Source organism: Pan paniscus, chromosome 7 (genome assembly GCF_029289425.2).
Source record: "Pan paniscus chromosome 7, NHGRI_mPanPan1-v2.0_pri, whole genome shotgun sequence".
NCBI classification, from domain to species: Eukaryota; Metazoa; Chordata; class Mammalia; order Primates; family Hominidae; genus Pan; species Pan paniscus.
This window is the reverse complement of record NC_073256.2, coordinates 109,321,349-109,347,500: the sequence shown is the minus strand read 5'-3', so window position 1 is coordinate 109,347,500 and position 26,152 is coordinate 109,321,349. Positions and strand designations below refer to the sequence as shown.

At 37.9% G+C, this 26,152-nt stretch overlaps 1 protein-coding gene across 5 annotated transcripts in view; it reads left to right on the top strand.

The window, feature by feature from the left end:
- RUNX1T1 (RUNX1 partner transcriptional co-repressor 1) overlaps positions 1-26,152 on the top strand; it is a 146,445-nt gene that overhangs the window by 96,461 nt on the left and 23,832 nt on the right. For all 5 annotated transcript variants that reach the window (XM_003821125.5, XM_003821133.5, XM_034966333.3 and 2 more), the window contains 4 exons: positions 1,480-1,661; positions 14,843-15,093; positions 19,766-19,851; positions 20,414-20,615. In XM_003821125.5, the coding sequence (XP_003821173.2) occupies positions 1,480-1,661; positions 14,843-15,093; positions 19,766-19,851; positions 20,414-20,615 (721 nt within the window). The remainder of the gene's footprint in view (positions 1-1,479; positions 1,662-14,842; positions 15,094-19,765; positions 19,852-20,413; positions 20,616-26,152) is intronic.

Below are 26,152 nucleotides of genomic sequence, written 5' to 3'. Positions count from 1 at the left end.
GATAGGTGCAACAAACGACCATGGCACACATCTACTTATGTAACAAACCTCCACACTCTGCACCTGTATCCTGGAACTCAAAAAAAAAAAAAAAAAAGTTAAAAGGAGTTCTTCAGAGTAAAGGAAAATGATATAGGCCAGAAACTTGGCTCTACATAAAGAAATAAAGAGCACTGAAGGAAAAAAAAAAAATGATTTTGAGGTACAAGTAGCCAGCCGTAGTTCCTGTCCATGATTCTCTAGAAGGCTATTTTTAAGGCTGTTGGGCCCAAAAATTGAGGCAGCTGGGACCTCTCCTGTATTCAGAAATGCTTTTCTACCTGATGGGTTAATCGTTGTACATGGCACCTGGTTCCTACAAATGAAATCTTCAAGTTGCAAAGAGATTTATGTGATTGATCTTTCCTGGAATTAAGTGTGATTGGGGATGAGTGCTGTTCACTCTTCCCAGTATCTTCTCCTTTCCTCTCCCTTACTGCCCCTCCCCAAACAATAATAAAAATAAGAGAAAGAGAAGGCAATGACAATCTGGATTTATAATGTCAAAGTAAGTTCAGAGTAAAATGCCTTCTTAGGTTTTCATTTTAATGCCTTTACTATGTGTGAAATTGCCTCTTTCTCTCTTATTACATTTGAAATTGCCAGAATTACCGATCAGCCTATCAACCAGCCCGTTCTTTATTCAAGGTGATGACCTAGCTGAGGAGGAAGAGTGACCAGTATACAGGGTTTCTTCTAACATTAGAAGAAATGTGTGTGTGTGTGTGTGTGTGTGTGTGTGTGTGTGTGTGTGTGTATTCATTCCTTAGAATAAGACTGATACAAAGAAGGCAGTTTACTGTTGTAGACTACTAGAATATACTGCTTTATGCATTAATTCCATCTGGGATATGTGACTATACCCAGGCCATTACTTAACTATTGTCTGAACTTGATGACTATGGAAAATAATCTCTATGTTCATGTCTATATTTTTAAGTGTATTTTCATTAAGTTAGTACTTGACAAAAGATGTTTTCTGGGATTAGCCTGCTTGACCTTTGTAAGTCACCAGATACAAAATTGAGTGTGTCAGGGAAACTATTCTGAAATTAATTGGACTGTGTATATATTTTGTATACCCTCTATCTTCCCTGTGGAGAACAAAAGTTCTTACGATTGGAGCTAGGTTCTCACATACCGTAGAACATACATTCAAGTATAAAGGGACCCTAAAAATAATGTGCCACTTGCAATGTTATCAGTGAAGAAATAGAGGTAAAGTGATGTACAAGGGTCAGTCACCTCACACTTAGGGCAATCTGCGCACGTGGTAGCCCAGTGCTGAGAATTGTGCCTGTGGTTCCAGCCCATGGCATGCATTTGACCTGTGATGTAGCTGCATTGCATACTCTTCTCCAGTGTTCGAAAAGCAGAGTAAGTCAACAGGACAGAAGAAAACTTTCAGTCTGTCCTCTCATTCCTGTCGTTCCCTTGCAGGCCAACTTGCCCCTGCTGCAGCGTGAGCTCCTCCACTGCGCAAGACTGGCCAAACAGAACCCTGCCCAGTACCTCGCCCAGCATGAACAGCTGCTTCTGGATGCCAGCACCACCTCACCTGTTGACTCCTCAGAGCTGCTTCTCGATGTGAACGAAAACGGGAAGAGGCGAACTCCAGACAGGTGAGAGGGAGGAGGAGCCTGGATGAACCATGACCTTTTTCTCATACCTGTGGCATGAGGAAACATTTCATGTCACAATTAAACCGCCGGCCTATGTCATTCTTGCACAATAGCAATAAGCCATTGTGGCCATCTTGAGAATCTGGCTCTGGCCTGGGATTTTACAGAGTTTTGAATCTCTGTCCTGGGACAGTTTGTCTTTTGTGTAGGTTAATCTTTTCTGCTTGTAGTATTAAAGCTAAATGGTGAAGACGAATGATTTTTCTGATTTGCCAAGTACCACTGATGGCTCTTAGATGCACATCAATATTAAAATTCTCATTCATTATGTAATTTAACCCAACCACATATTTTACTTCAATATTCTGAAATTGGCTGTTCCTAGTTTCCTTAAAATGTGATGGTTTGGAAGCTTGTCTGTATGTATTTCTTAACACAGTACAGTAGTTATTTGTTTTGGTTTGTATATGAACTAAGAGAAAACTTCTGGGACACTAGATGAACTGAGTGAAGATAAGAGTTATACAGTAGAGACAATAGATGGTATTTTTGCTGAAAATTTTACTTGTTAGATACTGTTCTATCAGATACTGTGCTCTCATAACTGAGAATTCTAAGAAATGTAAAAACCACTTCTCCATTAAACCCTACAGAGTAATTGTTGAATAAAGCATACACATGAAATTTCCCATTTACCGTAGTAAAATAATTTTTATGAATACCTCATCCTCATCTATAATTATCTTCTGATATAGGAATGCAAAGTCTTATTAGCATCATTTTGCGTAGTATTTTTGAAATATGGAGAATTTTACAATGAAACTATATTCAAAAACTTATTTAGCATATACTTTGCTTTCTTTCTCTGCTTATCTGTTCTCTTTTGCTGCATTTCATCAGGCATGGGTATAACAGCCTTTGAGAGGTTAACACCCTGACACAGTTATGTTCCACATTCATAGGAGCTTAAGATCTTTGGAGCTGCTCAGAGACATCTATTTGTCACCGACTTAGCTATCCTTAAATGTATTAGCTGCTTTGCAAATCAGAATGTTATTTAAAAGCCAGCCAGTTTACATACTGTTATTACATAATCCTCTGTTAAGCAGTTTTTATGCTACAATCTCTGTAATTTTGTTCCTCTTGGCATAGAACCTCTTAATAGTTTAAAATTCCTAAAGCAAACAGTTAAATATTAGTCCCCTTTTGACGTATTGTAGGCCTACCTTCATATATGACCTACAAACAGAGCTACTTTCTTATTCTTGCAAATCATATTTTGTTGGTCACATTTAAGAGTAAAATAGAGCACTTAGTGCTTTAGCTTTTAAAGGGAACTGCTTAATCCTGATGCCTGAGTGGCATGTCCACATGATGCTGAAAACCAAAAGGTGGCTCAACGATAGATGATTTACATGTGCATTCCTGTTTGACCTGAACCGATTTACCCTGCAGAAAATGAGTATGACATACAAATACTGAGATATTTTAGCTCCATGATAAAAGAATGAAGGAGAGACTCGATGGAAAATTGGAAGAAGGAAATTTATTTAGGGTTGTTGGGGTGGAGGAGAGTGTAACAGGGAAAGATTTAGATAGCTAAGATAAATGTAGAGATGATCCTGCAGGCAAAATTGAAAATGGACACAACTTACTCTGGCATTCTGAACTGCTAAATAACCATAACAGGGAATATGAAAATCTGTTTCATTCATTTCTCTGTATTTCCAGCTATTTTCCCACCAGCTCTTTCCCAGTATTTTATATTTGAATGTATTGTGACTTTTGACTATCCTTGCACAGTCTTAAGGTAAGTGCTGGGCAGTATGTTAACACTGATATGAAAACTTCATCTTAAATTCCACAGAGGCTCAGCATTCTTGTTTTGATGCTCCGTCGCTGTGCATGCATCAGTGTATGCATTCAGTCAGGTAGAACTCTCCTAAAAAGAGTCTTTGGTCTGATTTTCCCTTTGGTTTTTCATGGATGGTTGCCAGAGTCAGAGTTCACATGGTTAATCTTTGGATGGAACATTCTTTATGAAATGGGGCACTGAAATATACATTATATCTCAAAGATGGCAAATGGGTTTCCTTAGAGTTAGGAGGAAGGGTAATGAGAATATGTTGTGTAAATACATTTGTGTCTTGTGGGAATTTGATCAGAGCCAAGAAAATATGGGCCTCTACAGTATTTTTTCTTTTTGCATATATTTTCTGCATCTTGTTTGCATATGCATTTTCCTCTTCTCTGGTTATTTATCTGTATATCCAGATCTACTATATGAAATTTTATAGAGTATGGAGCTGTCTGACAGCAGAGCTTTTTTTGTTTTACTGAATGTTTTGTTGGTGCATATGGTCTGACATGGATGAGCAGCCACGGTGAGATTTTGGAGTCTATTAAACTGGCTCATTAAAAAGATCAATCTGTTTCTGTAATAACACTGGGAGCCATCAGTCACTAAAAGAGGGAAAAACTGACACCTGAGGAGAAAACACATTTTGGTAATTTGTTCATGACATGTCATGAACAAAAGAGCGCTCTATATTTTGTTTACAACTTTGGGAGCTTAAATTCTGTGACGATTGCTGAGTTAATGTACTAAACAGTCATCATGTGTTTCAGGGATGGGTTTTGGCAAATTTAACTTTCTTCTTGTCCTTAAATATGATTGTCACTGGTTATGTTTTTTTTCTTTAAACATTATTGTTATTTACAGAGAAATGAGTACTCTAGGGAAGTCTATGAAATTGTTTTTTTTTTTTTTTTTTTTTTTTGTTCCTGTATGGAACAGTGAAATGTTTTCTACTTTCTTTTAAATGTAGCTCTGGGGAGTGTCTCTGAACAAGTGTTACTGATTTTGTAGGTCTGTGAGAGAATATTGTAGAACCCAAAGTAGAAAAAGACAATTTTTATTATAAAATTATGTTATTTCTTTCCTAAAATATTAGGGAAAGTAAGTAGAAAATTCTGATTTCTATTCTTTGTTAATATGTAAACGTCATTTATAGTAAACATTTATTCTTTTACCATTCTGTGGTGGGAGATGCTGAAGAAAGGCATGTGATCGTTTGTTTTGGAGCCATGTAAACAAAATGAACACTCTTACAGATAGAGAGTAGAAGCTAAGAGCCCTCTTTAAAACTGCTCACCGTGGTGACTCGTAAAGACACAAGCACTTTTGTGTAGGAGGAGGGAAAAGAACTGTTAGATAATGCTTTCTTTCTTTGAGACTGCAGAATGGATTAAAATTATTAAGATTTAAAGAAAATAATTGTGTTAGGATGATTATCATTGCTGTCTTTCTTTTCTCAGAGCTTTGATATCACAGCTTTTCGATCTAATTTGCCTTCAGTATTGTGTTCTCACCTGTTATGCTACTTTTCTGATATAGGATTTTTCTTGCTTAAGAAATCAAACCAAATAATCTTTGCTTTTGTGTGGGTAACATGGTTGTTTTGTTTCCCATTTTGTTCCCCCTACTATCTCAAATGATGGATGTTAAGTATTAATCCCCTTCTTACATGCCATTATTTTAATGTAATTATGCTTTACATTACTCTCAGTTTAACGCTTCTAAACTTTCAATACAAAGGCCATGTAGTTGGATTAATATGTATTTCCTCCTCCCCCAAGAATTAAACATTATTCTCTAAAAATAATTGGTTGAACTTTAGAGTTATGTAATTTGTCAGCTGGGAGGGATCTTATAGATACACCAGGCCCCATTCTTTTTATGTTTTTTTTCCTTAGCCATGGTCTGCAATGTTGCCCAAGCTGGTCTCAAACTCCTGGGCTCATGTGATCCTCCCACCTTGGCCTCCCAAAGTGTTGGGATTATAGGCATGAGCCACCACACCTGCCTTTTTACATTTCATACCAAAACAAAAAAATCACACATATTTTAAATTTATGGATTTGCTCATGGGATGTTATCTGTATTTTTTTTTTAAGACAGTGTCTCGCTATGTTGTCCAGGCTGGTCTTAAACTCCTGGGCCCATGTGAACCTGCTGCCTCAGGCTCCTGAGTAGCTAGGACTACAGGTATGCACCACCACACCCAGCTGGCCCCCATCTCTTTATTCTTGCACAAACTAAGGCCCAAAGAACTTGCCTAATGTTGCAAAGCTTCTTAGTGGAGAAACAAGCATATTTGCATACTTGAAATCTTCCAGTTGCATAAAATATGTTTTAATGTGCAGAATTTAAATAAGGAAACTCAACTAAGACTTAAGCTTCTCTTTTTTCACCTTACTTTCCCTCATTTATTTTCTATAGTTGCTCAAGTGGGTAGATGCCATAGTATAACATTCTGAGGTTTTATATATATTTTTAACGACAGAAGAGCCACAGCTAGCCTGTGTTCCTGGCTTAATGAGTCAGTTAGAAAATGCTGAAGGTTGGAGGATCAAAGGCAATCATTTTGAAATCATGTTGGTTGTATTTGTGAGATTTGTTATGACAGTACACACCAACTAAACTGAATAGGTCCATTTTTTTGTTTCTGTAAAATGAAGGAGATTTCACTATTTTTATCTTTCTAAAAGAAAAAATAGATACACTTTACAAGGAATTGTAGGGTCAGTTGTGCAAATAAGAATTAAATTTGTATAACCTGCATTCGGTTTTCTATGAAAAAAATGTAGGGATTTTATGTCACATTTATTTATTCTAGCTTGTGTTGCATCTATTATGTATTCCACAGTTGCAAGGAGTGATTTTTAAAAATATTAATCACATCAATTGGGAGGCCTTTCAGTGAAATAGCACAAAATTACATTTATTTATTTTTATTTATTTATTTTTTTTGAGACGAAGTTTCGCCCTTGTTGCCCAGGCTGGAGTGAGTGATCTGGGCTCACTGCAACCTCCACCTCCTGGGTTCAAGCGATTCTCCTGTCGCAGCCTCCCAAGTAGAGAGGTATCAGATGCCTGCCACCATGCCCGGCTAATTTTTTGTATTTTTATTAGAGACGGGGTTTCACCATGTTGGCCAGGCTGGTCTCAAACTCCTGACCTCAGGTGATCCACCCATCTCGGCCTCCCAAAGTGCTGGGATTACAGGCATGAGCCACTGTGCCCAGCCACAAAATTACATTTATATGTTAAAGATAACACAGTTGTACGGGGCATTTTGTTCTTTCCACATTCCAGCTTCAACTTTAACTTGTTAGCCTGATTTCTTGCTGCTTTGTTAGGGTCTAACTTTACTGCATACTCCTCACGCCTTAGTCTCTATTCCAGCTGATGGTTTCTGCTGTCTTTCCTAGTTGTTATATGCCATAATTCTATTAATACCTCATGGCCTAACTCAGTATCTACTATTTGAATGAAAGCTTCCCAATTATAAATAATATAATAATGGTTACTATTTACTGAACACTTCAGATATGCTGGGCCCTGTGCTAAATAATTGACAGACTAACATATAGCACTTCTTTCCTCGCAGTCCTATGACATAGATTCAAGAAGGGCAAATAATGTGTGTGAAGTCACATGGCTTGTCAGAAGCCCTAATGGGATTCTAACCCTGGGTTCTCAGACTCAAATGCCCATGCTCTCATAGCCGTGATTCTGTATCATCAGCCTCTGAATGCCCCTGCTTGAAAACAAAATGCTTTGATTAACTTATTGAATGCCAAATTCATGTTAGGTTCTTTTCTTAGATTCTTTCCTATAGTTCTCTCCATAGCTTTGAGATAATCATTTCCCATTTTGCAGGCAGAAACACTGAGGCTCTTAGAGGATTAAGCCTCTTGAGTTTATATGGCCAGCAAATAGCAGAGCCACAATTTGAAGCCATCTCTATGTGACTCCAAAACCTCTGTCCTTATGAGTATACATTCTGGAGTAATCTCTCATTCTGCTCTCACATACCACATTTGTTCTGTTTTTAATGGTACCTTCTCTATACATGTCCTGTATGAAAGTATAGAAGTCTTGTAGCTCCAATTAAATCATTTTAATGGTAAAGAATTAAAGTCTGCCTTAAATAATAATCTTATGGAAGGTTGAGGGACCATGTTTCTCTCATCTTTGTACTGCCACTGAAGTGCAGGATAGTGCATTACACATACTGGGGACCTAAAACAAAGCAAAACACTACAAACAGAACAAAAACCACTATTGAACAAATAATTCAAATTAAACTTAATGCAGTCATTTTTAGTAGTGTATTAAATGGTCTCTCTTCCAGGCATCTTTATTTTTTTGTTTAGTTAAACAATGCATCTCTGAAATACAATAAAAACAGCCACAGACAGCCCAGGAACCAAATGCTGTGATTGGTTCACTGACCAGAAAAAACTGGAGGGCTCCAATAGAAACATACAGGTGACAGATTCGAATAAGAAAGCAGAGTTCCAAACAGCAGGAGCAGCAAAAATTGAATGCTTCAGCAGTGGGAGAGATTAGAAAAGGCAAGGGAAACAGCCAGTAACAGCCTAACTGTTGAGCAGATGGTCAGCTTCAGACACGTGACGGAAGCATTCCACCTTCTCACTGCTGGAGGGAAGGCTCAGATGGCTCCCCCAACCTGCATATTGCAATCCTTGAAGGTCTTGGCATCACGTTTGTGTGTCTGGAGTGGCAAGTATCCATCTGCCTCTTATTTACTTCTAAAGGTATTAGCACACTGCTCAGAAAGTTCTCACTCCTAGGTGGTTGTTTAGCAATGGAGAGATTAAAGGTGCTTCTCTCCACCTGGCCCAATAATGATGGTCCTGTGGCATTCAGCTCTCTGTTCTTCATCATGTAAATGTCCCCCTCCCTCTAGAGTGATAGCAAAACAGAGAAACCACTGCAGGTTGTCATGAAAAATTAGGTTTGATTTTCTTTTTAAGGACGCTGGGGAATTTGTAATGTATTTTGTTTCAATACCTTATTCAATACCAATAAAAGTGTGTTATGTGAAATTCATATCTAAAGTCACCTCTTTCCTAACAATTCCTGAAGAGACCTTTTGCTGAATTATGTTTTAAAAATAATGATGATGAGCGTGATTTTCCCCCCCTTGATTCAATGTCTAGTCATTCTATGGCAATCTTAACAAACTGCACGTGTTAGAAAAGGAAAGGAAGATGTGTTTGATGTTATTAATGTCTTTGGTCTGCATTTAATAGAACTACCTTCCTAAGATTTAGATACAGACTTCTAAAATATAAGAATAAAATAAAGTAAGTCTTCAATGCCTGGTCTTAAAAGAATTTTAGACCCAGTGTCTCACTCCTACTCATTTTTCAAGGAGCTACAGTCTAGGGATGGGACTTGGCTGGGCTGTGGAGACAAACAGCAAACAAATCTGGGGGCCTGTGGCTCTGGGGGATACTGGCAAAGTGGGACCATGGTGTGACAAGGGCCAAGATAAAGGTATCCTGGGGCAAGAAGGAGGGACCCGTATAGAGATGCTTGAGATCAGCAACAGGACTTGGATTTGGAAAAGAAAGTTGTAGAGTGACTTCAAGTTTCTACTCGGGTGACTAGGTAGAAGATGGTACAGAAAGCAAAAGAGAAATGAGGCCAGTTTGGACTCGTGAAATGTCTGTCGAAACTCAGATAAGTGAGTGTGTAAGGCACATAATTTATTTAAATAAATAAATGACAGGATGAATATTAGAAATTAAGTTTCTTCTTTCTTAGGTTTATTGTGCTCTACCAATTTGCCTTCCCCTAAAACAATATTTATAGTGGTAGTTCCTCACATTAAAAAAAATGTTAATGTAGAGAAAAAAACTTACACCCGCTTCTGCCATGTAGATTTGTCCTCTTGTTCTACTTATGTCATGATTTTATGATGGATTTTTTTCATACTTCCCCGTTTCCTTGAATGTTATACACTGTTTTATATAAATGTTACTAAGGGATTACCAGCACACACTAGCTAATCATCATCTTAAAAATATTTCATGTAGAGTTTTTGTTTTTATTTATTTTTATTTTTTCCTTGAGATGGAGTCTCGCTCTGTCACCTAGGCTGGAGTGCAGTGGCGCGATCTTGGTTCGTTGCAACCTCTGTGCCTCAGGTTCAAGTGATTCTTCTGCTTCAGCCTTCAGAGTAGCTGGGACTACAGGCATGCTCCACCACGCCTGGCTAATTTTTTGTTTTTTTTTTCTTAGTTGAGACGGGGTTTCACCATGTCGGCCAGGCTGGTCTCAAGCTCCTGACCTCAAGTGATCCACCTACCTCACCCTCCCAAAGTGCTGAGATTACAGACATGAGCCACTGCGCCCAGCCTCATGTAGTTTTTAAAGGACATTTATTTTCTTTTCCTAATAGTTTACAGTTTCTGTTATTGAGGAGCTGGAAAAAAAAAAGAGCCTGAGATAGGGTAAAGTATAAATTAGGTTGTCTCTTAATTTGTTAGTCCCATTTCACTGAGCAGAATACTGAAGCCAGAAAGTTAAGTAACTGGAGATCACACGGCTGAGTCCTAAGGATCCCCTGAGCTCAGAACATTAAACCTCGAGAGAGAAGTGATTGGGATCTAAATGTTGAAGTGGTTAGATTGTGTTGAGGAAAATGTCTCCTGGTAAGGAGATATAACATCCTCAGGTAGACTTAAAAAACAAATAAGCCAGGCGCTGTGGCTCACGCCTGTAATCCCAGCACTTTGGGATGCCGAGACGGGCGGATCGCGAAGTCAGGATATCGAGACCATCCTGGCTAACAGGGTGAAACCCCGTTCTCTACTAAAAATACAAAAAATTAGCCGGGCGTGGTGGCGGGCGCCTGTAGTCCCAGCTACTCAGGAGGCTGAGGCAGGAGAATGGTGTGAACCCAGGAGGTGGAGCTTGCAGTGAGCCAAGATTGCACCACTGCACTCCAGGCTGGGCGACAGAGCGAGACTCTGTCTCAAAAAAAGTAAAAATAAAAATAAAAAAAATAAAAAACAAATAAAATAAAACTTTCAGAAATCCTTAAGACATAACTCAGTTACCTCTCACTTCAGATTTCTACTAGAATTTGAGTTATTTCAAGGGTATACTGGTATGGGACAATGAAAAGTCTTTGCTAATTTTGCCTGATACACTGAAAAGGGCAATGAAGAATGCAAATATGGAGTTCAACCGAGCAAATGAGATATAGGTAGTTGTAGGCATTTCTAAGAAGCAGACAGACAAATGGCAATTAATTGTTTGAGTTACCCTTCTGAACATACATGCTTTGAATAGAACTGGCCTTGTAAGTAGACATTAGTAATTTGAGGAAGCACCAGAGAGATCCTTCATAGCTTTATTTTTGTGGACAGTGAAAGTTTTTGTGTTTTCTTTTTTTCCCCTTTTTTTTGAGACAGGGTCTCACTCTGTTGCTCAGGCTGGAGTGCAGTGGTGTGATCATGGCTCACTGCAGCCTCAATCTCTTGGGCTCAAGTGATCCTCCTGCCCCAGCTTCCGGAGTAGCTAGAACTACGGGTGTATGTCACCATGTCCAGCCAACTTTTTGATTTTTGTAGAGACAGGGTCTCACTGTGTTGCCCAGGCTGGTCTTAAACTCTTGGGCTCAAACAGTCCTTCCTCCTGAGCCTTCCAAAGTGCCAGGACTACAGGTATTAGTCACTACACCCCTGCAAGTGTTAATGTTTCACAACTGTTAGAATGTAAACTATCCTTATGAGGTGATGAGCTTTTATTATTTCAGTAGCTAGCAGGATGATGGGCCCCAGGATAGGACAGTAAGACCTGATTGAAGTGAGAGAACAGACTTAGGCCCTAGTCTGCCTTTTAGGACATTACTGCCCTTGCTTTAGAAAAAAACAAAAATGCTTTTTACCTCCCATTTAATTGGGTCATTGAAGTAATAGCACTGAACAAAGGGTTTATCTAAGGATGAAGATAAGTTGTGTATCTAACCATTTAAAAATTATAAAAATTACTCCAATGTTGTTGTTTTTGCCTTCATTGATCAAGGAGAGAGAAAACTAGTAAGTTGGGGTGGTTTGACCCAAATCAGTCAAAGATGTTTCATTATTTAGAAATTCTGCAGGGGCTGCCCTAAGATAAGAGGATATTTTCTAATTTTTGCACAAAAAATAAGGTATAAATAATAAATTGTTCAAACCAAGGAATGGAGAACTTGGCTAAGGTGGTTGCCTTAGATACTTATGGTTTGGCCAGAGGACTATCAGCACTGTGTGTTTTGATCTGCATAACTATGGCATTTAGTTGTAAATATAGAATACTTGAATTGCAGAGTTTGCAGACTAGAAGGGCTGCAGAAATCATCTAGTCCAGTGGTTTTCAAACTTGATTTTAGCCGCAGACTTTTTCCTTTAAAAATGAAATCTTAGGTGGAACCCCAGTGATTGAAACAAATAATAAGAAGTGGGTTCCTCTGGCACTTTAAATCTTGAGAATCTTGATTGTTTTGGGGAAAAGTTCTTCATTGCCTACCTTCAGCACCTCAGGTGGCACAGTTTGAAAACCACTGATCTAGTCCAACCCTTTCATTTTACAGATGAATAAACTGAGGTCCAGAGAGGTTAAGTGACTTGACCAAGGTCACACAGCTAGTCATGGAAGAGCCAGGACTAGATCTCAGGTCTCTTGATTCCCAGTCCAGTGCTCTTTCCACTACACCACAATGCCAGTAAGGTAGGTGCTGTGTTAGCATTACGTTCATAGCCATTAATAGTCTTCAGTATTTTCCAGCTGATTTATGCTGATAATATGCATTGAATATTGAAGTGTATTTTTTAGAAATTTGTGGGATATGCAAATACAGATTAGAATCACATGGGTATATTCTTAGAAGATAAATCAGTATCTAGAATGTTTCAGTTTACTTTTAAAAATTATTTTAAAGCAATGCAATTAGGTAATGTCTGAGCTACATTGGATATTTTAGTCTGATATCAATGATCAATATGTAAGGAGTCAGTATGTTTTAGTGTAGACACATACTTTGAAGGGAGCAGCATTAGGACTCCTGGCCACCACTCCCTTGGGGGCCATGCTTTGCCATCATTTCCAATATTGGCCAGTCTATTCAGAATAGTGCATCCCTCTTAGTATTAAGAGTATTAAGCTCTGCAGATTTACCCTCAGTTTTTTGTTGTTGTTGTTGCTGTTGTTTTAAGAAAGAGTTTTGAGTTTGTTGCCTAGGCTGTAGTGCAGTGGCACAATCTCGGCTCACTGCATCTTCCGCCTCTGGGGTTCAAGTGATTCTCCTGCCTCAGCTTCCCGAGCAACTGAGACTACAGGCATGCACCACTACACCCGGCTGCTTTTTGTATATTTAGTAGAGGCGAGGTTTCACAGTGTTGGCCAGGCTAGTCTCGAATTCCTGACCTCAGGTGATCCTCCCGCCTTGGCCTTGCAAAGTGCTGGGATTACAGGTGTGAGTCACTGCACCTGGCCTCATGTAGAGTTTTTAAAGGACATTTATTTTCTTTCTGTAATAGTTTACAGCTTCTGTTATTGAGGAGCTGGGGGGAAAAAAGCCTGAGATAGGGTAAAGTATAAATTAGATTGCCTCTTAATTTGTTTTTACAAATGTTGTTTCCTATCAGTCCCATTTTACTGAGCAGAATACTGAAGCCAGAAAGTTAAGTAACTGGAGGTCACACGGCTGAGTCCTAAGGGTCCCCTGCCCGCTCCATAATAGTGCATCCTTCTTAGTATGTAGTGGGCATGTTCTTTAACATAAAACTCTGAAGATTTACCCTCAGTTCTTTCTATGCCTATACCTTCTGTCTCTAAGTCCTTTATTCTTCTCAACCTGGTGTGTATGAATTGTCACTGGGGGGCCCACCCTAAAGGGTCATAAAGGATGGTTCATTGTAGAATCCTGTTGCCCCTGATTATCTCTGTTGTTGATTCAGTTTCCACCTGAATTGCTCTAGTGTTATCAGACAAAGACTGGATGCCATCACTAGATGCCGGGAAAGTAGAAGAAATGCCTCTATGCTGTTGTTTTACTATCTAAAATAAAGAAGGCATGTAGATGTCTGCAGCCACTGTGAACTGGTAGAATTCTTATGAGAAAATGTCCCTGGGAAAATAGATGTTACCACCTGTCTAAAGATAAGAGTGCTGGTCTTGTAAGTAAAAAGTAAGTTTGGGAGCAGTGATTACAGTCAAATTTGAATATGGTTTGTTTCTATCTTATTGAATATATTAGGGGCTAGTCTCTATGCAGTAGAAATATATACAGCCAGAAATTAGTGCTTTACTCCTACTTTTATTTGAGAATCAAGGAATCGTGACTAGTTATCAGGTCTTATTTATAGAATGCATTCCTTCTGAAAGCCAAGTTTAGAGTTCTGTGCATCACCTGATGGTGTGTCGTCAGGGTGTTCCCGTCCTGCCATGTGACCTGATAACCCCAGACAGGATACATTAGCTCTCTGGGTATGTGTTTCCTCAACTTTAAAATAAGAGGGTTGACCTAGATCTTCCTTCTAGGCCAGGCTAGCTCTGTATGACTGCTGATTGATTACCTTGGTGACTCAAGATAATGTCAGGGTCCCAGACATTGCATTGCATACGGTATTTGCTCAGTTTGATCCTTACTTTCCTATAGAACTTTCTGTGATGATGGAAATGTTATGTATCTGTGCAGTCCACTACTGAAGCCACTGGCCAAGTGTACCTGTTGAGCACATGAAATGTGGCTACTGATACTGAAGAACTGAATTTTAAGCTTTATTTAATTTTAAGTAACTTACATTTTAAGTTAAACAACCACATGTAGCTACTGTATTGGACAACACAGTTCTTAGATATTCTCTGACACAGAAGTCAGATACCAAGTGGAATAGGTGTACCTTAAGTGTTCATCAAGAGAATGGTGATGTTTTACCTTGATGAATCTTCATCAAATACAGTCGGTCTTAGGGTAACTTGTTAGAAATCAAGCACTGTTTTTTGAATGAAAATGTTATCTACAGGAGTCTTGAGTTTCCTCTTGTTTGTGACTTAACCACATGAGCTTCAACTGAAAAGATATTTGCTAATTTGATGAGAAGTGAAGGATTTTTTCCTGTCTGCAGGCTTGTGATCGTTTAGGTCTCGACACAGGTCTCAGTGAATTTCCGTATGTTTTCTGGGAAGCTGAGTTTAGAAGGTTTCTGGCCAATAAAAAATATTCTGTTTTTATTCCAAGCTCAAATATGAGTGACTGAACTGTGCTGGTTTCTGAATAGATGATGAAACAAACTCTTGTTTTTTCCCCCTTTAGAACCAAAGAAAATGGCTTTGACAGAGAGCCTTTGCACTCAGAACATCCAAGCAAGCGACCATGCACTATTAGCCCAGGCCAGCGGTACAGTCCAAATAACGGCTTATCCTACCAGCCCAATGGCCTGCCTCACCCTACCCCACCTCCACCTCAGCATTACCGTTTGGATGATATGGCCATTGCCCACCACTACAGGGACTCCTATCGACACCCCAGCCACAGGGACCTCAGGGACAGAAACAGACCTATGGGTAAGACTGAAGGATCTGTTCACTTCTTACGGGATTGGGTGCTTGAAAACTTGCACCATTATTTCTGAACTGAACTTGAGGCTTGAAATCTGTGATAGGGATGAAGATTCTCATATCTTGCTTTATATTGTCTCCTTTATGAAAAAAACTTGATTGGTATTAATAGACTTTTAACAGCTGTACTTTCTCTCTCCTAATCACTTGTATTCTTTAAGACAGTACACTAAATTTCTTTGGAGGAGGGCATCTAGATTAATACAAGACCCTCAATTGTTGTGTTGGTAACAAATGCAAAATAAATTTTTAGCTTGAATTCTCTTTTAACATGAGACTTCATATGCAGTCTGCCTGCCAGAAATATTTTTAAAAATCACTTGATTTTCTTGTGTTGTATCTTTTGTTTCAGATAGTCTCTACGTTTATTTTGATTTTTTTGAGGCTCCATGATATTCCATATTTCCAAAGTGTGATATGGCATGCTATCTGTGGCTTAACAGTTGTTTCCCAAGGAATGATTTGGTACTTTTTTTTACTTGAAAATGCCAGTGATTAAAGTTAATATTGACAGTTTGGGGTCAAGGATCAGAATACTGAAGAAGAAGTGAATTTGGGCAAATATGTGTTCTATTTCCCTGTGTTCATTCCTTCTTTGCGTAAAACTATTAGAAGTGAAGCATTTTGTCTGGGTGCAGTGGCTCACGCCTATAATCCCAGCACTTTGGGAGGCTGACGCAGATAGATGAGTTTGAGCTCAGAAGTTTGAGACCAGCCTGGGCACTATGGCAAAATCCCGTCTCTACTAAAAGTACAAAAATTAGCCGGGCATGGTGGTGCATGCCTCTAGCCCCAGCTACCTGTGGGGCTGAGGCAGGAGGATCGCTTGAGCCCAGGAAGCAGAGGTTACAGTTAGATGAGATCATGCCACTGCACCCCACACACTGCACCTCAGCCTGGGTGGCAGAGCAAGACCCTGTCTCAGGAAAAAAAAAAAAAAAAAAAAAGTAGTAAAGCATTTTGAAGACATTGCCTTCTATAGAACAAATGTCTACCATGAAAAATGAGAGAGAAGATGAACAAGGTAAGTTTTTAAACACATGATCAGTGGTTCAGTGGTGGAGATGATAGTGTATCAGAGGGTTATCAGTAAGTACACTGTTACTGGGTTGTCTTCAATTCCTAATTAGTGATGAGTCTCACTGAGAGCAATAGTCAGTCTCCTCTTCTTTTTCCATCTCCTGTGTCCACATCACCCACTAACAGGACTTAATCTCTACCTTGTAACTAATTGCTGGCAAACTTTCCTGATGAGGACGACTTAGTGACCTGGACACTGGAAAGAGCAAGGGATGAAATGCAAGTAGAAAACCAGAAAGTGGAGCTGAGGATACAGAATTCTGGGGAATGCAGCCAGCCAGATATTCACTACTTGATTACAGTGATGGCGGTTGTTTTTTTGTTTGTTTTTTTTGCCACAGGCAGAGAGAGCCTAATATATAGAAGTTTACATTCAATTTCCAACTACATTGCTAGCAAACAGGGGCTCCACGTGTAGGGCCTTTTTTACCTTTCTACACCCAACTCCCCAAATGTTTAGAAAGCAGAAAGAGAGTCAGGGTGAGAGAAGGGGCGATTGAGGCTTTGGTTGTAAGACAGTAAATTAGTAGTTCTGGTTCTCCACAACAGTAATTTCTACATTTATATAGTGTGTCAGACAAATGGCTAAGCATATAATTTGTGCTTTCTTAATAGCCAATCTGTCTAATGTTCTCGCAGGTACCATTTCTGAAGAGCTTTCAAAGGTGGTTGTGCTCTTTCTTGATCTGGATTGATATTTTAACCCCAAAATCAAATGTGATAACAACTCCCTTCTACACAAAGCCTTACCACTTATTTATGGCTTAAGGACTGAAACCATGATTGCATGTTTTTAAATAGCAGTGGAGTCATCAGGTCACGGTGAGACCAGTTCAAGGGATCCCATTTTGTAGATGTGTTAGCAAATGGCCTGTTTCTTAGGCAGCAGGTGCTATTTTGTGAAATATTAGTTCCAGTGCACTATACAGTAATCAGCAAGGAAGTAATTACACTTATGTGCAATGATTATGTTTTCATCAAGTAATATAAAATATCCCTTTATGAATTATATCTGTATCCATTGGTTTTATGTGATTTTCTTCAGACCATGTTCCTTACCTTTTAATTATATTAGCTTATAAAACTAATAGTGCTAATCTCTATAAATATGTGCAGCTACTAAACCATCCCTAAAGTCTGGCAGAGTTTAGTGTGTGTTAATGTAAAATAAAATCTTGATGTATGAGCAACAAATTATGGTGTTACATCAGGCTGCCATTTTGAGAATATAAAAATTGTCATAAAGATATACTTAGTCTGGTACGATTTATAAATGCCTATTATGTGTAGGGACATATACTCACGAGAATCCTTCAGTAAAGTAACTTCTTAGCAGCATTAGTTTATAAGTAAGCTTAGAGTTTTATCCTAGTTAGTTAAAATATTCTAAAACAAAATAATCAGTTGAGACTCAACATTAGTGTCAAATTTCCCACAAATGAAAATGTGATTATGAGCTATTTAATGATTATGAGCTATTTCCCCCGGTACATCCCTCTGGTATTATGACTATAAATAAAAATTGTGTGCTGCTGAATATTTAAGTATCTTAAATAGAGAAATTAATAAACATAAAATCTTGATTTATTTTTTATTTTTAAAGATTTGATTATATCTAACAAATGACTTTCAAAGTTCAAAAGCAGCAAATGAATCTTACATTTTTTCACCAAGTACTTGAGCTCAAACATGTTTCTAATGCACTTAGTATTTTTTTAAAAATGAGATGAAGCTTAGTACTGTTTCATAAATGCTGAAATCCCACCACCACAGATATCCTGTTGCTCATTAATATTACTCCAGGCATTACAGCTTGTGTCATTATTGATTTCTTCTGCTGAATTTTTCAAGCTTTTGAGACCTCTGGAATTCTTGTCCTTAAAGGCAAATATTCAGATGCCTCTAACATGAAAGTCACTGTCACATTTATATCCTTATCACTTTCTGGTTGTTTTGTATGGTGACTAATTTTAACAGTAGTGGTTTTTCTCTAAAACCCAGGCAACAAATAAGTTAACAAAAATTACATATTTGCAAACATTTCAACTTGAAATAATCACAACAGAGCAGTAGCTAAATACTATTCTTTCCCAATGTCTTTATATTATGCAAATTAATAAAACATATTTGCACTTTTACTTTTTTACCAATAGGTGGCATTGACAATTTTAACTTTTAAAATATATCTCAGAATATGTTCTAATTGGACAGGAATGGTACAAAGCGTCTTATATTTAGCTTTTTATTTAGTCTGAGAAGGGGCTATCATAAATTTGTTCACTTCCATCAGTTGTAAATGAAATCGTTTTATGTGGTTGGCTGAACAGTCATGTGACTCATCTTTATTTGTGTAAATCAGCTAAAAAAAAAAAAAGGGATTTCTAACCACTTAAATCTCACAAAAAGTAAAATTCAGTGTCTTATAACTCCTATGGTCATTTAATTCTTACATAAGTTCCACAGAGAGATAGCCCAGTTATCTAGAAACCCAAACTATAAGAAACTTTATACATAAGTTCCACAGAGAGGTAGCCCAGTTATCTAGAAACCAAACTATAAGAAACTCTATTTGCTGTTCAGAGTAACATTTTGAAAATTGGTAACCAAAAATAATAGTTTTGATCATTTAAAATGCAAAATAATGCCACAGCCCAGGGGCTTTTCCTATACAGTAGAATATAAAGTGAATATGTAAGAGGAATAACACGTTTCCAGATTTCTCTGTTCGGAGCCTTTCAGCCTCTCTTTTTAGTGAGACACATTTACTTCCTATTTTAATGAGCATCCTAGCTAACCGCTTAAATTAATTAATATTGGTGCTCACTTGGTAAACACTTATGTATTACTTGTTCATGGACTTCAAATTAGGATTTTCAGTTGGTTCACTTGGATTTATGATATTTGTCAAATTATATCTGGTATATTAATTTTTTTATGAAGAATATCCAATTTACTTTTATTTTTTAATTTTTGGTAAACTGAGTATATGTAGCTCCATATTATACAAGCCTTTTCTTCATGGTCTAATTTTATCACGGAGGTATATGTATTAGGATTGTATTCATTTATACAAGGCTGACGTGGAAAAATTTACCATGCTTGTTTTGGGAAAGCATAACCCTTCCTATGTAAAATGACTTATGCCGTCTTTATTTTTAATGCAGGACAGCAATGCTTTAAAAACCACTTAATGTCTACTTGTGGTTTCTTGTATTTATTAAGAGTTAGAATATATTTTTACTTACAGAGTGTTGCATGGATAACTAGTTGTGGAGTTGGTGTCACTTAACTGTCTCCTTATGTGTAAAATAAAGGCTTCTGACCAGATGACCTCTAAAATTCCTTCTAGTTCTAGTATTTTATCATTCTCTGAGGAATCTGTTAGGTAATTCTGAATCTAAATATGACTCATGTCTCCATCCAAAATCAAATGTATTTTTACATCGTGTTTGCCCACATAGTCCTTGCTATGAGTCTGTGTGTTTATGGGTTGTGTACTGAATGCTTTAGGGTTATTCAGCCTTCTCTATTTTTGTAGGGTTGCATGGCACACGTCAAGAAGAAATGATTGATCACAGACTAACAGACAGAGAATGGGCAGAAGAGTGGAAACATCTTGACCATGTAAGACATCAGTAATCATTTGGGATTAAAAAATGTTTGGAAAACAACTGGAGTGAGGTTATGTGATAAAATAAAAGCTTCGTGATCCTTTGAAGGCATTGTTTTTCCTGCTATCCTTGAAAAAAAAAATGAGCGAGAATATCTGAAGTAGAATATAGGATTTGATTTCTAAATTGATATGAAAGTCACTTGAGAGAAATGTTTAGATCTTGGAAAGGAATTCTCAAAGCCAGATCGGTGGGCTACTGTTTTATTGTGAAAAGGTCATTTAATTTATAAAGTAATGGGATTAGTATTTGGAGAGGTGGATTTACTGGCTATAATGCCTTCAGGTGAAATTTCCCTTCTGACTCGTGTTCATAACACCTATCTTCTCATTCCCATTGAATTTTCCATCTATTGGCTCTGAATTTCAAATCTAGTCATAGAAAATACTAGACTGAAACCTTCAGGGATAAAATTGCTTCCTTCATTGTCCTGAAATGGTTTGTTTCACTACTCAGCAAAATCTTTAATTGTGATGATTTATATGCTCTTCCCTATTCTCCCCTTTCCCAAATAGCTGTTAAACTGCATAATGGACATGGTAGAAAAAACAAGGCGATCTCTCACCGTACTAAGGCGATGTCAAGAAGCAGACCGGGAAGAATTGAATTACTGGATCCGACGGTACAGTGACGCCGAGGACTTAAAAAAAGGTGGCGGCAGTAGCAGCAGCCACTCTAGGCAGCAGAGTCCCGTCAACCCAGACCCAGTTGCACTAGGTAACTTTTCTTCAGATGAGTATCTCGAAAACACATATTTCTTATGCTATTAATGCTGACTTTATTTTTATTTTTAAAATTAAAGGATATGCAAGGAATTTTAAGACAATAAACAATTTACATATCCTCCAATATGTCTTGTCTATCTGTTAGGAATTTGGGCAGATTGGCATAGACAGAGATAGCCACAAAACTTAAATTCCTTTTCCAGGTGAGTGTATTGAGCTGATGGCAGCGTTTCAGCACTGAACCAGAATTTCATGTGCATAACTAAAACTTGTGCTCCTTCGTAATGCCTCAAAACAGCAAAAACAATCTCAGGGAGTGGGCCTGGGGCTTAGGCACTTCCGTCAAGGTCTCTAGTGAATTCTGCCACTGCATACCAATGTTATCACTGCACATGGGGATGTATGTTTCAAATTATTAATTCAGAAAACAGCCTGTAAGACAATCTTGTTAGTTGAATCATATATATATATTTATATTTTAAACTTTTTTCTCAACCCCCCGCCTCCAGGAAGAGAGACCTAGAAGCTATATATTTTGCCTACAGCTATTTTAAAATTAATGATAAAGATGTAGCACTCTTCCTGTGATTTGATCTTAACTTAGATTACTTAATCATGATTATATTAATTCTAGTTTTATCTAGTTTTATAATAGGACTCATAATATAGTTGTGCCTTAGAAATGGAATGTTAGTATGTAACTATTTCTTATTGATATTTGGGAATTGTTGGGGTTACAGATAGAATATAATCCCATATATGTTGAAAGAAATCTTCAACCTGAAAGAATTTTTGTGTGGCCTGTGAACTTTTACCTAAATTAATAATACGGTTTTGTCATTGACATTGCCACCCATTACGTGTGAATACTTTTTGAGTAAACTTACGAAGGTGGATTTCTGTGGATTCTTGTTCTCTCATATTATCTTATGCATTGGCCCCATACCCATCTGCTAACTCAAGTTAGAGTACTGTCCATGCTGCAAAACGTGCAGATTAAGTTCATAATTTTGGCCTCATTAGTACTATGGCTGATTATCCAAAGTTTAAAACTTGAAGTATATTATCTGTTGATCACATTACTGTTTTCAATTTGTTCCCAGCCAGTGTAGTTTCCTATGCACTTAGGTTTGTAGATTTCTGCTGATCTGTGAATGCCGAATGCCTATTATCATAAGTATTAAATAATGAAAGAGTCTAAGGCAGTTAATTTACCTAACAAGCATTATTCTGAAGCATATTTTAAAGACAAAACTGTATTTGTCAGGTCACATTAAGGCAAGCAACGAAAACAGAATTACGTTTGGTTTGAGCCAATATTGGTCGAAGCCAAACTATTTAGAGCAGAGTGGAAAAAAAAAATCTTGTGTTTATTTCCTTATTATGAACAAAAATTGATTAATCATGAGAGATTTGCTTAGGACAGAGGGGATATTTGTAACCATCCAGTCTAGGCAAAAATTGAGAGCTTTAAAGTAAATAAAACTTAGGGAGTTAAAACATCTAGTTTGGCTTATTCTATTGAACACATTCATTGAGTCAGTACTTATTTATTGAGCGCTTACTATGTGCCAGGCAATGTGCTAGGCATTCTAATGAAGGAAAAAGTCTTCATTTCTTTCTTTGAGGGCCTTTGGGTCTAGTGGAAGAAGGCAAAGGAATAGCTAGTGTTCAAGCCATAGGATAGCTACCTCAATTCAGTCGGCCAAACTGACCAGATTGCTATTATCTGCCATCCACTATAAAAGAAACATCTCCGAAATTGATCAGACTTCATACCTAAGCGAGTTATCGGCACATAGAACAAGGGCCATTTTGTGTATAGTCACTACTACTACACACAGATTCTGGTGATATAGGTATATATCATGTTCTCCAGGAAGAGAGGTTCATTGTCCCTGCTACATAACCAAAAGAATAAACTTGGTTTAAAGAAACTCCTTTTTAAAAGTATACAAACTATACTATTTTTTAGTGATGTTCAGTGGATTTATATTTTTGTTAAACCTGAGATATTTGTTTGGCCTTAAGCTTTTGTAGGTTGTATTAGTCAAAGGGTACAAGCATTTAATTTCTTTGTTTATAGACAACATTAAGACATTATGTTCTTTATTGACACAGAATCCTAAGTTGCCATTAAGACACTATCATAACTTTAGAGAAAATCTGTGTAGAACTCTGCAGTGTGCAAGTTTTAGCATCCAATAGTGTTTTTACAGTTTTTTTTCACTGTGCATCCTTACTAGCTGATTCTTGCAGCCTTGTGTACTATTTTCTGGGACTGAGCTATGGCTGTAAATAAGAGGACAGGTGGTTTGTAATTATGGCCCACAGTCATTTACATTAAGTGCTTTCTAAGTCCCTCTTCCAGGCTTTGGAGTTGAATGGATTGATGTGTGTAATGAAAGGATTGGAGATTATTGGCTGATAAATCTATTTTCTGTGACTGGGAAGTTTAATGGAGTGCATGTGTGCAGATAAAGCTATGGATATGTCTATATCTTTATATACATTTAGATCTCCGTATCCCACAGTTGTATGTATTTCTTTTAGCCTAATTATTTTGCTTCTTAAACTACTGTCTGGTCTCAAATGAGATCTTCAGAATATATTATAGAAGATATCTTTGGTTCAAAATATTGCCCTACTTATATCCCTAACTTGGAAACACTGGGAATGTTTAGTCATACACACATTCTTAGCATTTTAAAATTATATTTGGGGACTGCACAGGGGAGAATGTAACTTTCATGATTGATGTGTTGTACCTGTTAAACTCAATCCCATTCTCACTTTTGAAATATATCTGTAGTATTGAGTGAGTATAGGGGGTTAGTAAAATAACTCGATTAATCTATTACTAATTGAATTTTAAGAGTTTTCCTGGCTGGGCGCAGTGGCTCACACTTGTAATCCAAGCACTTTGGGAGGCCGAGGCAGACGGATCACGAGGTCGGGGGTTGGAGACCAGCCTGGCCAACATGGTGAAACCCCTTCTCTACTAAAGATACAAAAAAAAAATTAGCCAGGCATGGTGGCGCATGACTGTAATCCCAGCTACTCGGGAGGCTGAGGCAGGAGAGTCACCTGAACCTGGGAGGCAGAGGTTGCAGTGAGCCGAGATCATGCCATTGCACTCGAGCGTAGACGACAGGGCAAGACTCTGTCTCCAAAAAAAAAAAAAAAAAAAAAAAGTATTTTCCTAAGATATTAAAATCTCTTTTTTGAATAACCTCTGACTGAAACAATTTTTAACACTGAGTGTACACTGAATTCATAATGGTATTTCTATTCTTTAAATAAAATGCAAGTTGACATCTTGAAGGACTTTTCATAAAATAGATTTCTTGAAATAATAGATATTTATTATTTTTACTGTTGTTACTCATTTACTTCCCAGGGAAAACTCCAAATATCCAACTCTTAACAAAATTAGAAAGCAAATTTTAACACTGCTGTCTCTATTTTCAAAGTATGACTTATTTATACATTTAAGTTTTATTACATGGTATGCTTCACAGAAGAGCAAGATAATGTGATCAGAATTGACAGATTTGACCATTGAAGTAGAATTACTTTTATATGTATAGAGAGGCAGTTGCTGGTTAGCACTTTGTATGTTTTCCGAAGTGCTTGTCAGAATCTCCGTAGTAGCTCTTTTTCCTTTCTTTGTCTTTGGTTCCTTTTTCTCTCAGAATGTTGTCACATCACTTTCTTGGCTCCTGACATTTTATTTCTTTTAAACTACTTTCCTTTTTACTGGCTTTTGACTATTCTAGAATCTTTCTGTAGTTTGTCTTGTATCTGTGTGCGCTCTTTTTGTTTTCTAGAAGTCTTCCACATCGTTAGGGTTAATTTTTTTTTTTTTTTTTTTGAGACAGGGTCTCACTTTGTTGCTCAGGGTGGAGTGTGGTGGCATAATCTCGGCTCACTGCAGCCTTGACCTTTTGGGCTCCCACCTCAGCCCCCTAAGTAATTGGGACTACAGGTAGACCGCCACCACACCCAGCTAATTTTTTTGTATTTTTTGTAGGGGTGGGGTTTTGCCGTATTGCCCAGTCTGGTTTTGAACTCCTGAGCTCAAGGGATCTGCCTACCTCGGCCTCCCGAAGTGCTAGGATTACAGGCGTGATCCACTGTACCTGGCCAAAATTTTTTTCTAATGATAGGTTTAGGGCTAATGTCAGGGGCTGGACATAAACTCTGAAATATAAATGCACTTTCCCTGTGCTTTTAAAACATGTATGAACATTGTGATGACGTGGTAGTAAATTTAGAAAAATACCTTCACTCTGTTTTGTTAAGAGTTTAGTACTTGCCAGAGAAAGAAATATCAAAAAGTTTTGTTTGTTTAAGTGTAATGAAAAATCAAGCTTAGCATTTATAAAAAACTTAGAGCCAGGAGTGTTGACTGACGCCTGTAATCCCAGCACTTGGGGAGGCTGAGGCGGGCAGATCATGAGGTCAGGATATCGAGATCATCCTGGCTAACATGGTGAAACCCCGTCTCTGCTAAAAATAAAAAAAATTAGCCAGATATGGTGGTGCACCCCTGTAGTCCCAGCTACTCGGGAGGCTGAGGCTGGAGTATTGCTTGAACCCTGGAGGAGGAGGTTGCAGTGAGCCAAGATCGTGCCACTGTACTCCAGCCTGGAGGACAGAGCGAGACTGCCTCAAAAAAAAAAAAAAAAAAAAATGCTTAGTAACTCAGGAGTTTGTTGAATTAATACCATCCCCTGTCCCAAGTGGGTTGGTAGAGGAATTAGTATTTTAAAATACTGCTAGCTGGCAAGTTTTATGATTGTCATATGATTGAATTATGGAATTTCTCATTGCTCTCTAAATCCTCAGGAAATCTAGCATGAAGGCTGAAAGCACAAACTCAGTAGAATTTCTAGATTCGAATTACTCATTCCTCTTCATATTGGTTTTGCGGCCTTTGGCAGGTCATAATCTCTTTGTGCTTCAGTTTCCTCGTGTAAAATGGGGATGGTAATATATATTTCATAAGCATTTCTGTATAATGAGTTAATAGGTAAAAACATATGAGACAGTGCCTGACACATAGTAGAAGTGTTATGTCTTAGCTGTTATTTAGATGTGCATTCTCAGAAAGAACTTTCTGCTGGGAGTAGAAGTGGCTCATGCCTATAATCCCAGCACTTTGGGAGACTGAGGTGAGAGGATCCCTTGAGTCCAGGAGTTTGAGACCAGCCTGGAAAACATAGTGAGACCCCATCTCTACCAAAAATCAAAAAATTAGCTGGGCATGATGGTGCATGCCTGTGGTCCCAGTTGCTCAGGAGGCTAAGATGGGAGGATTCCTTGAGCCCAGGAGGTCAAAGTGACAGTGAGCCATGTTTATGCCACTGCCCCGCAGCCTGGGCAACAGAGCAAGACCTTGTCTCAAAATATAAAATTAAAAAATTAAAAAAATAAAATCAAAAAGAACTTTAAAGAATAGTGGTAAACGAAACTAGTAAAGTTTTTCCTTGGCATTCAAGATTGTGAAGTTACAGTGGATTCATA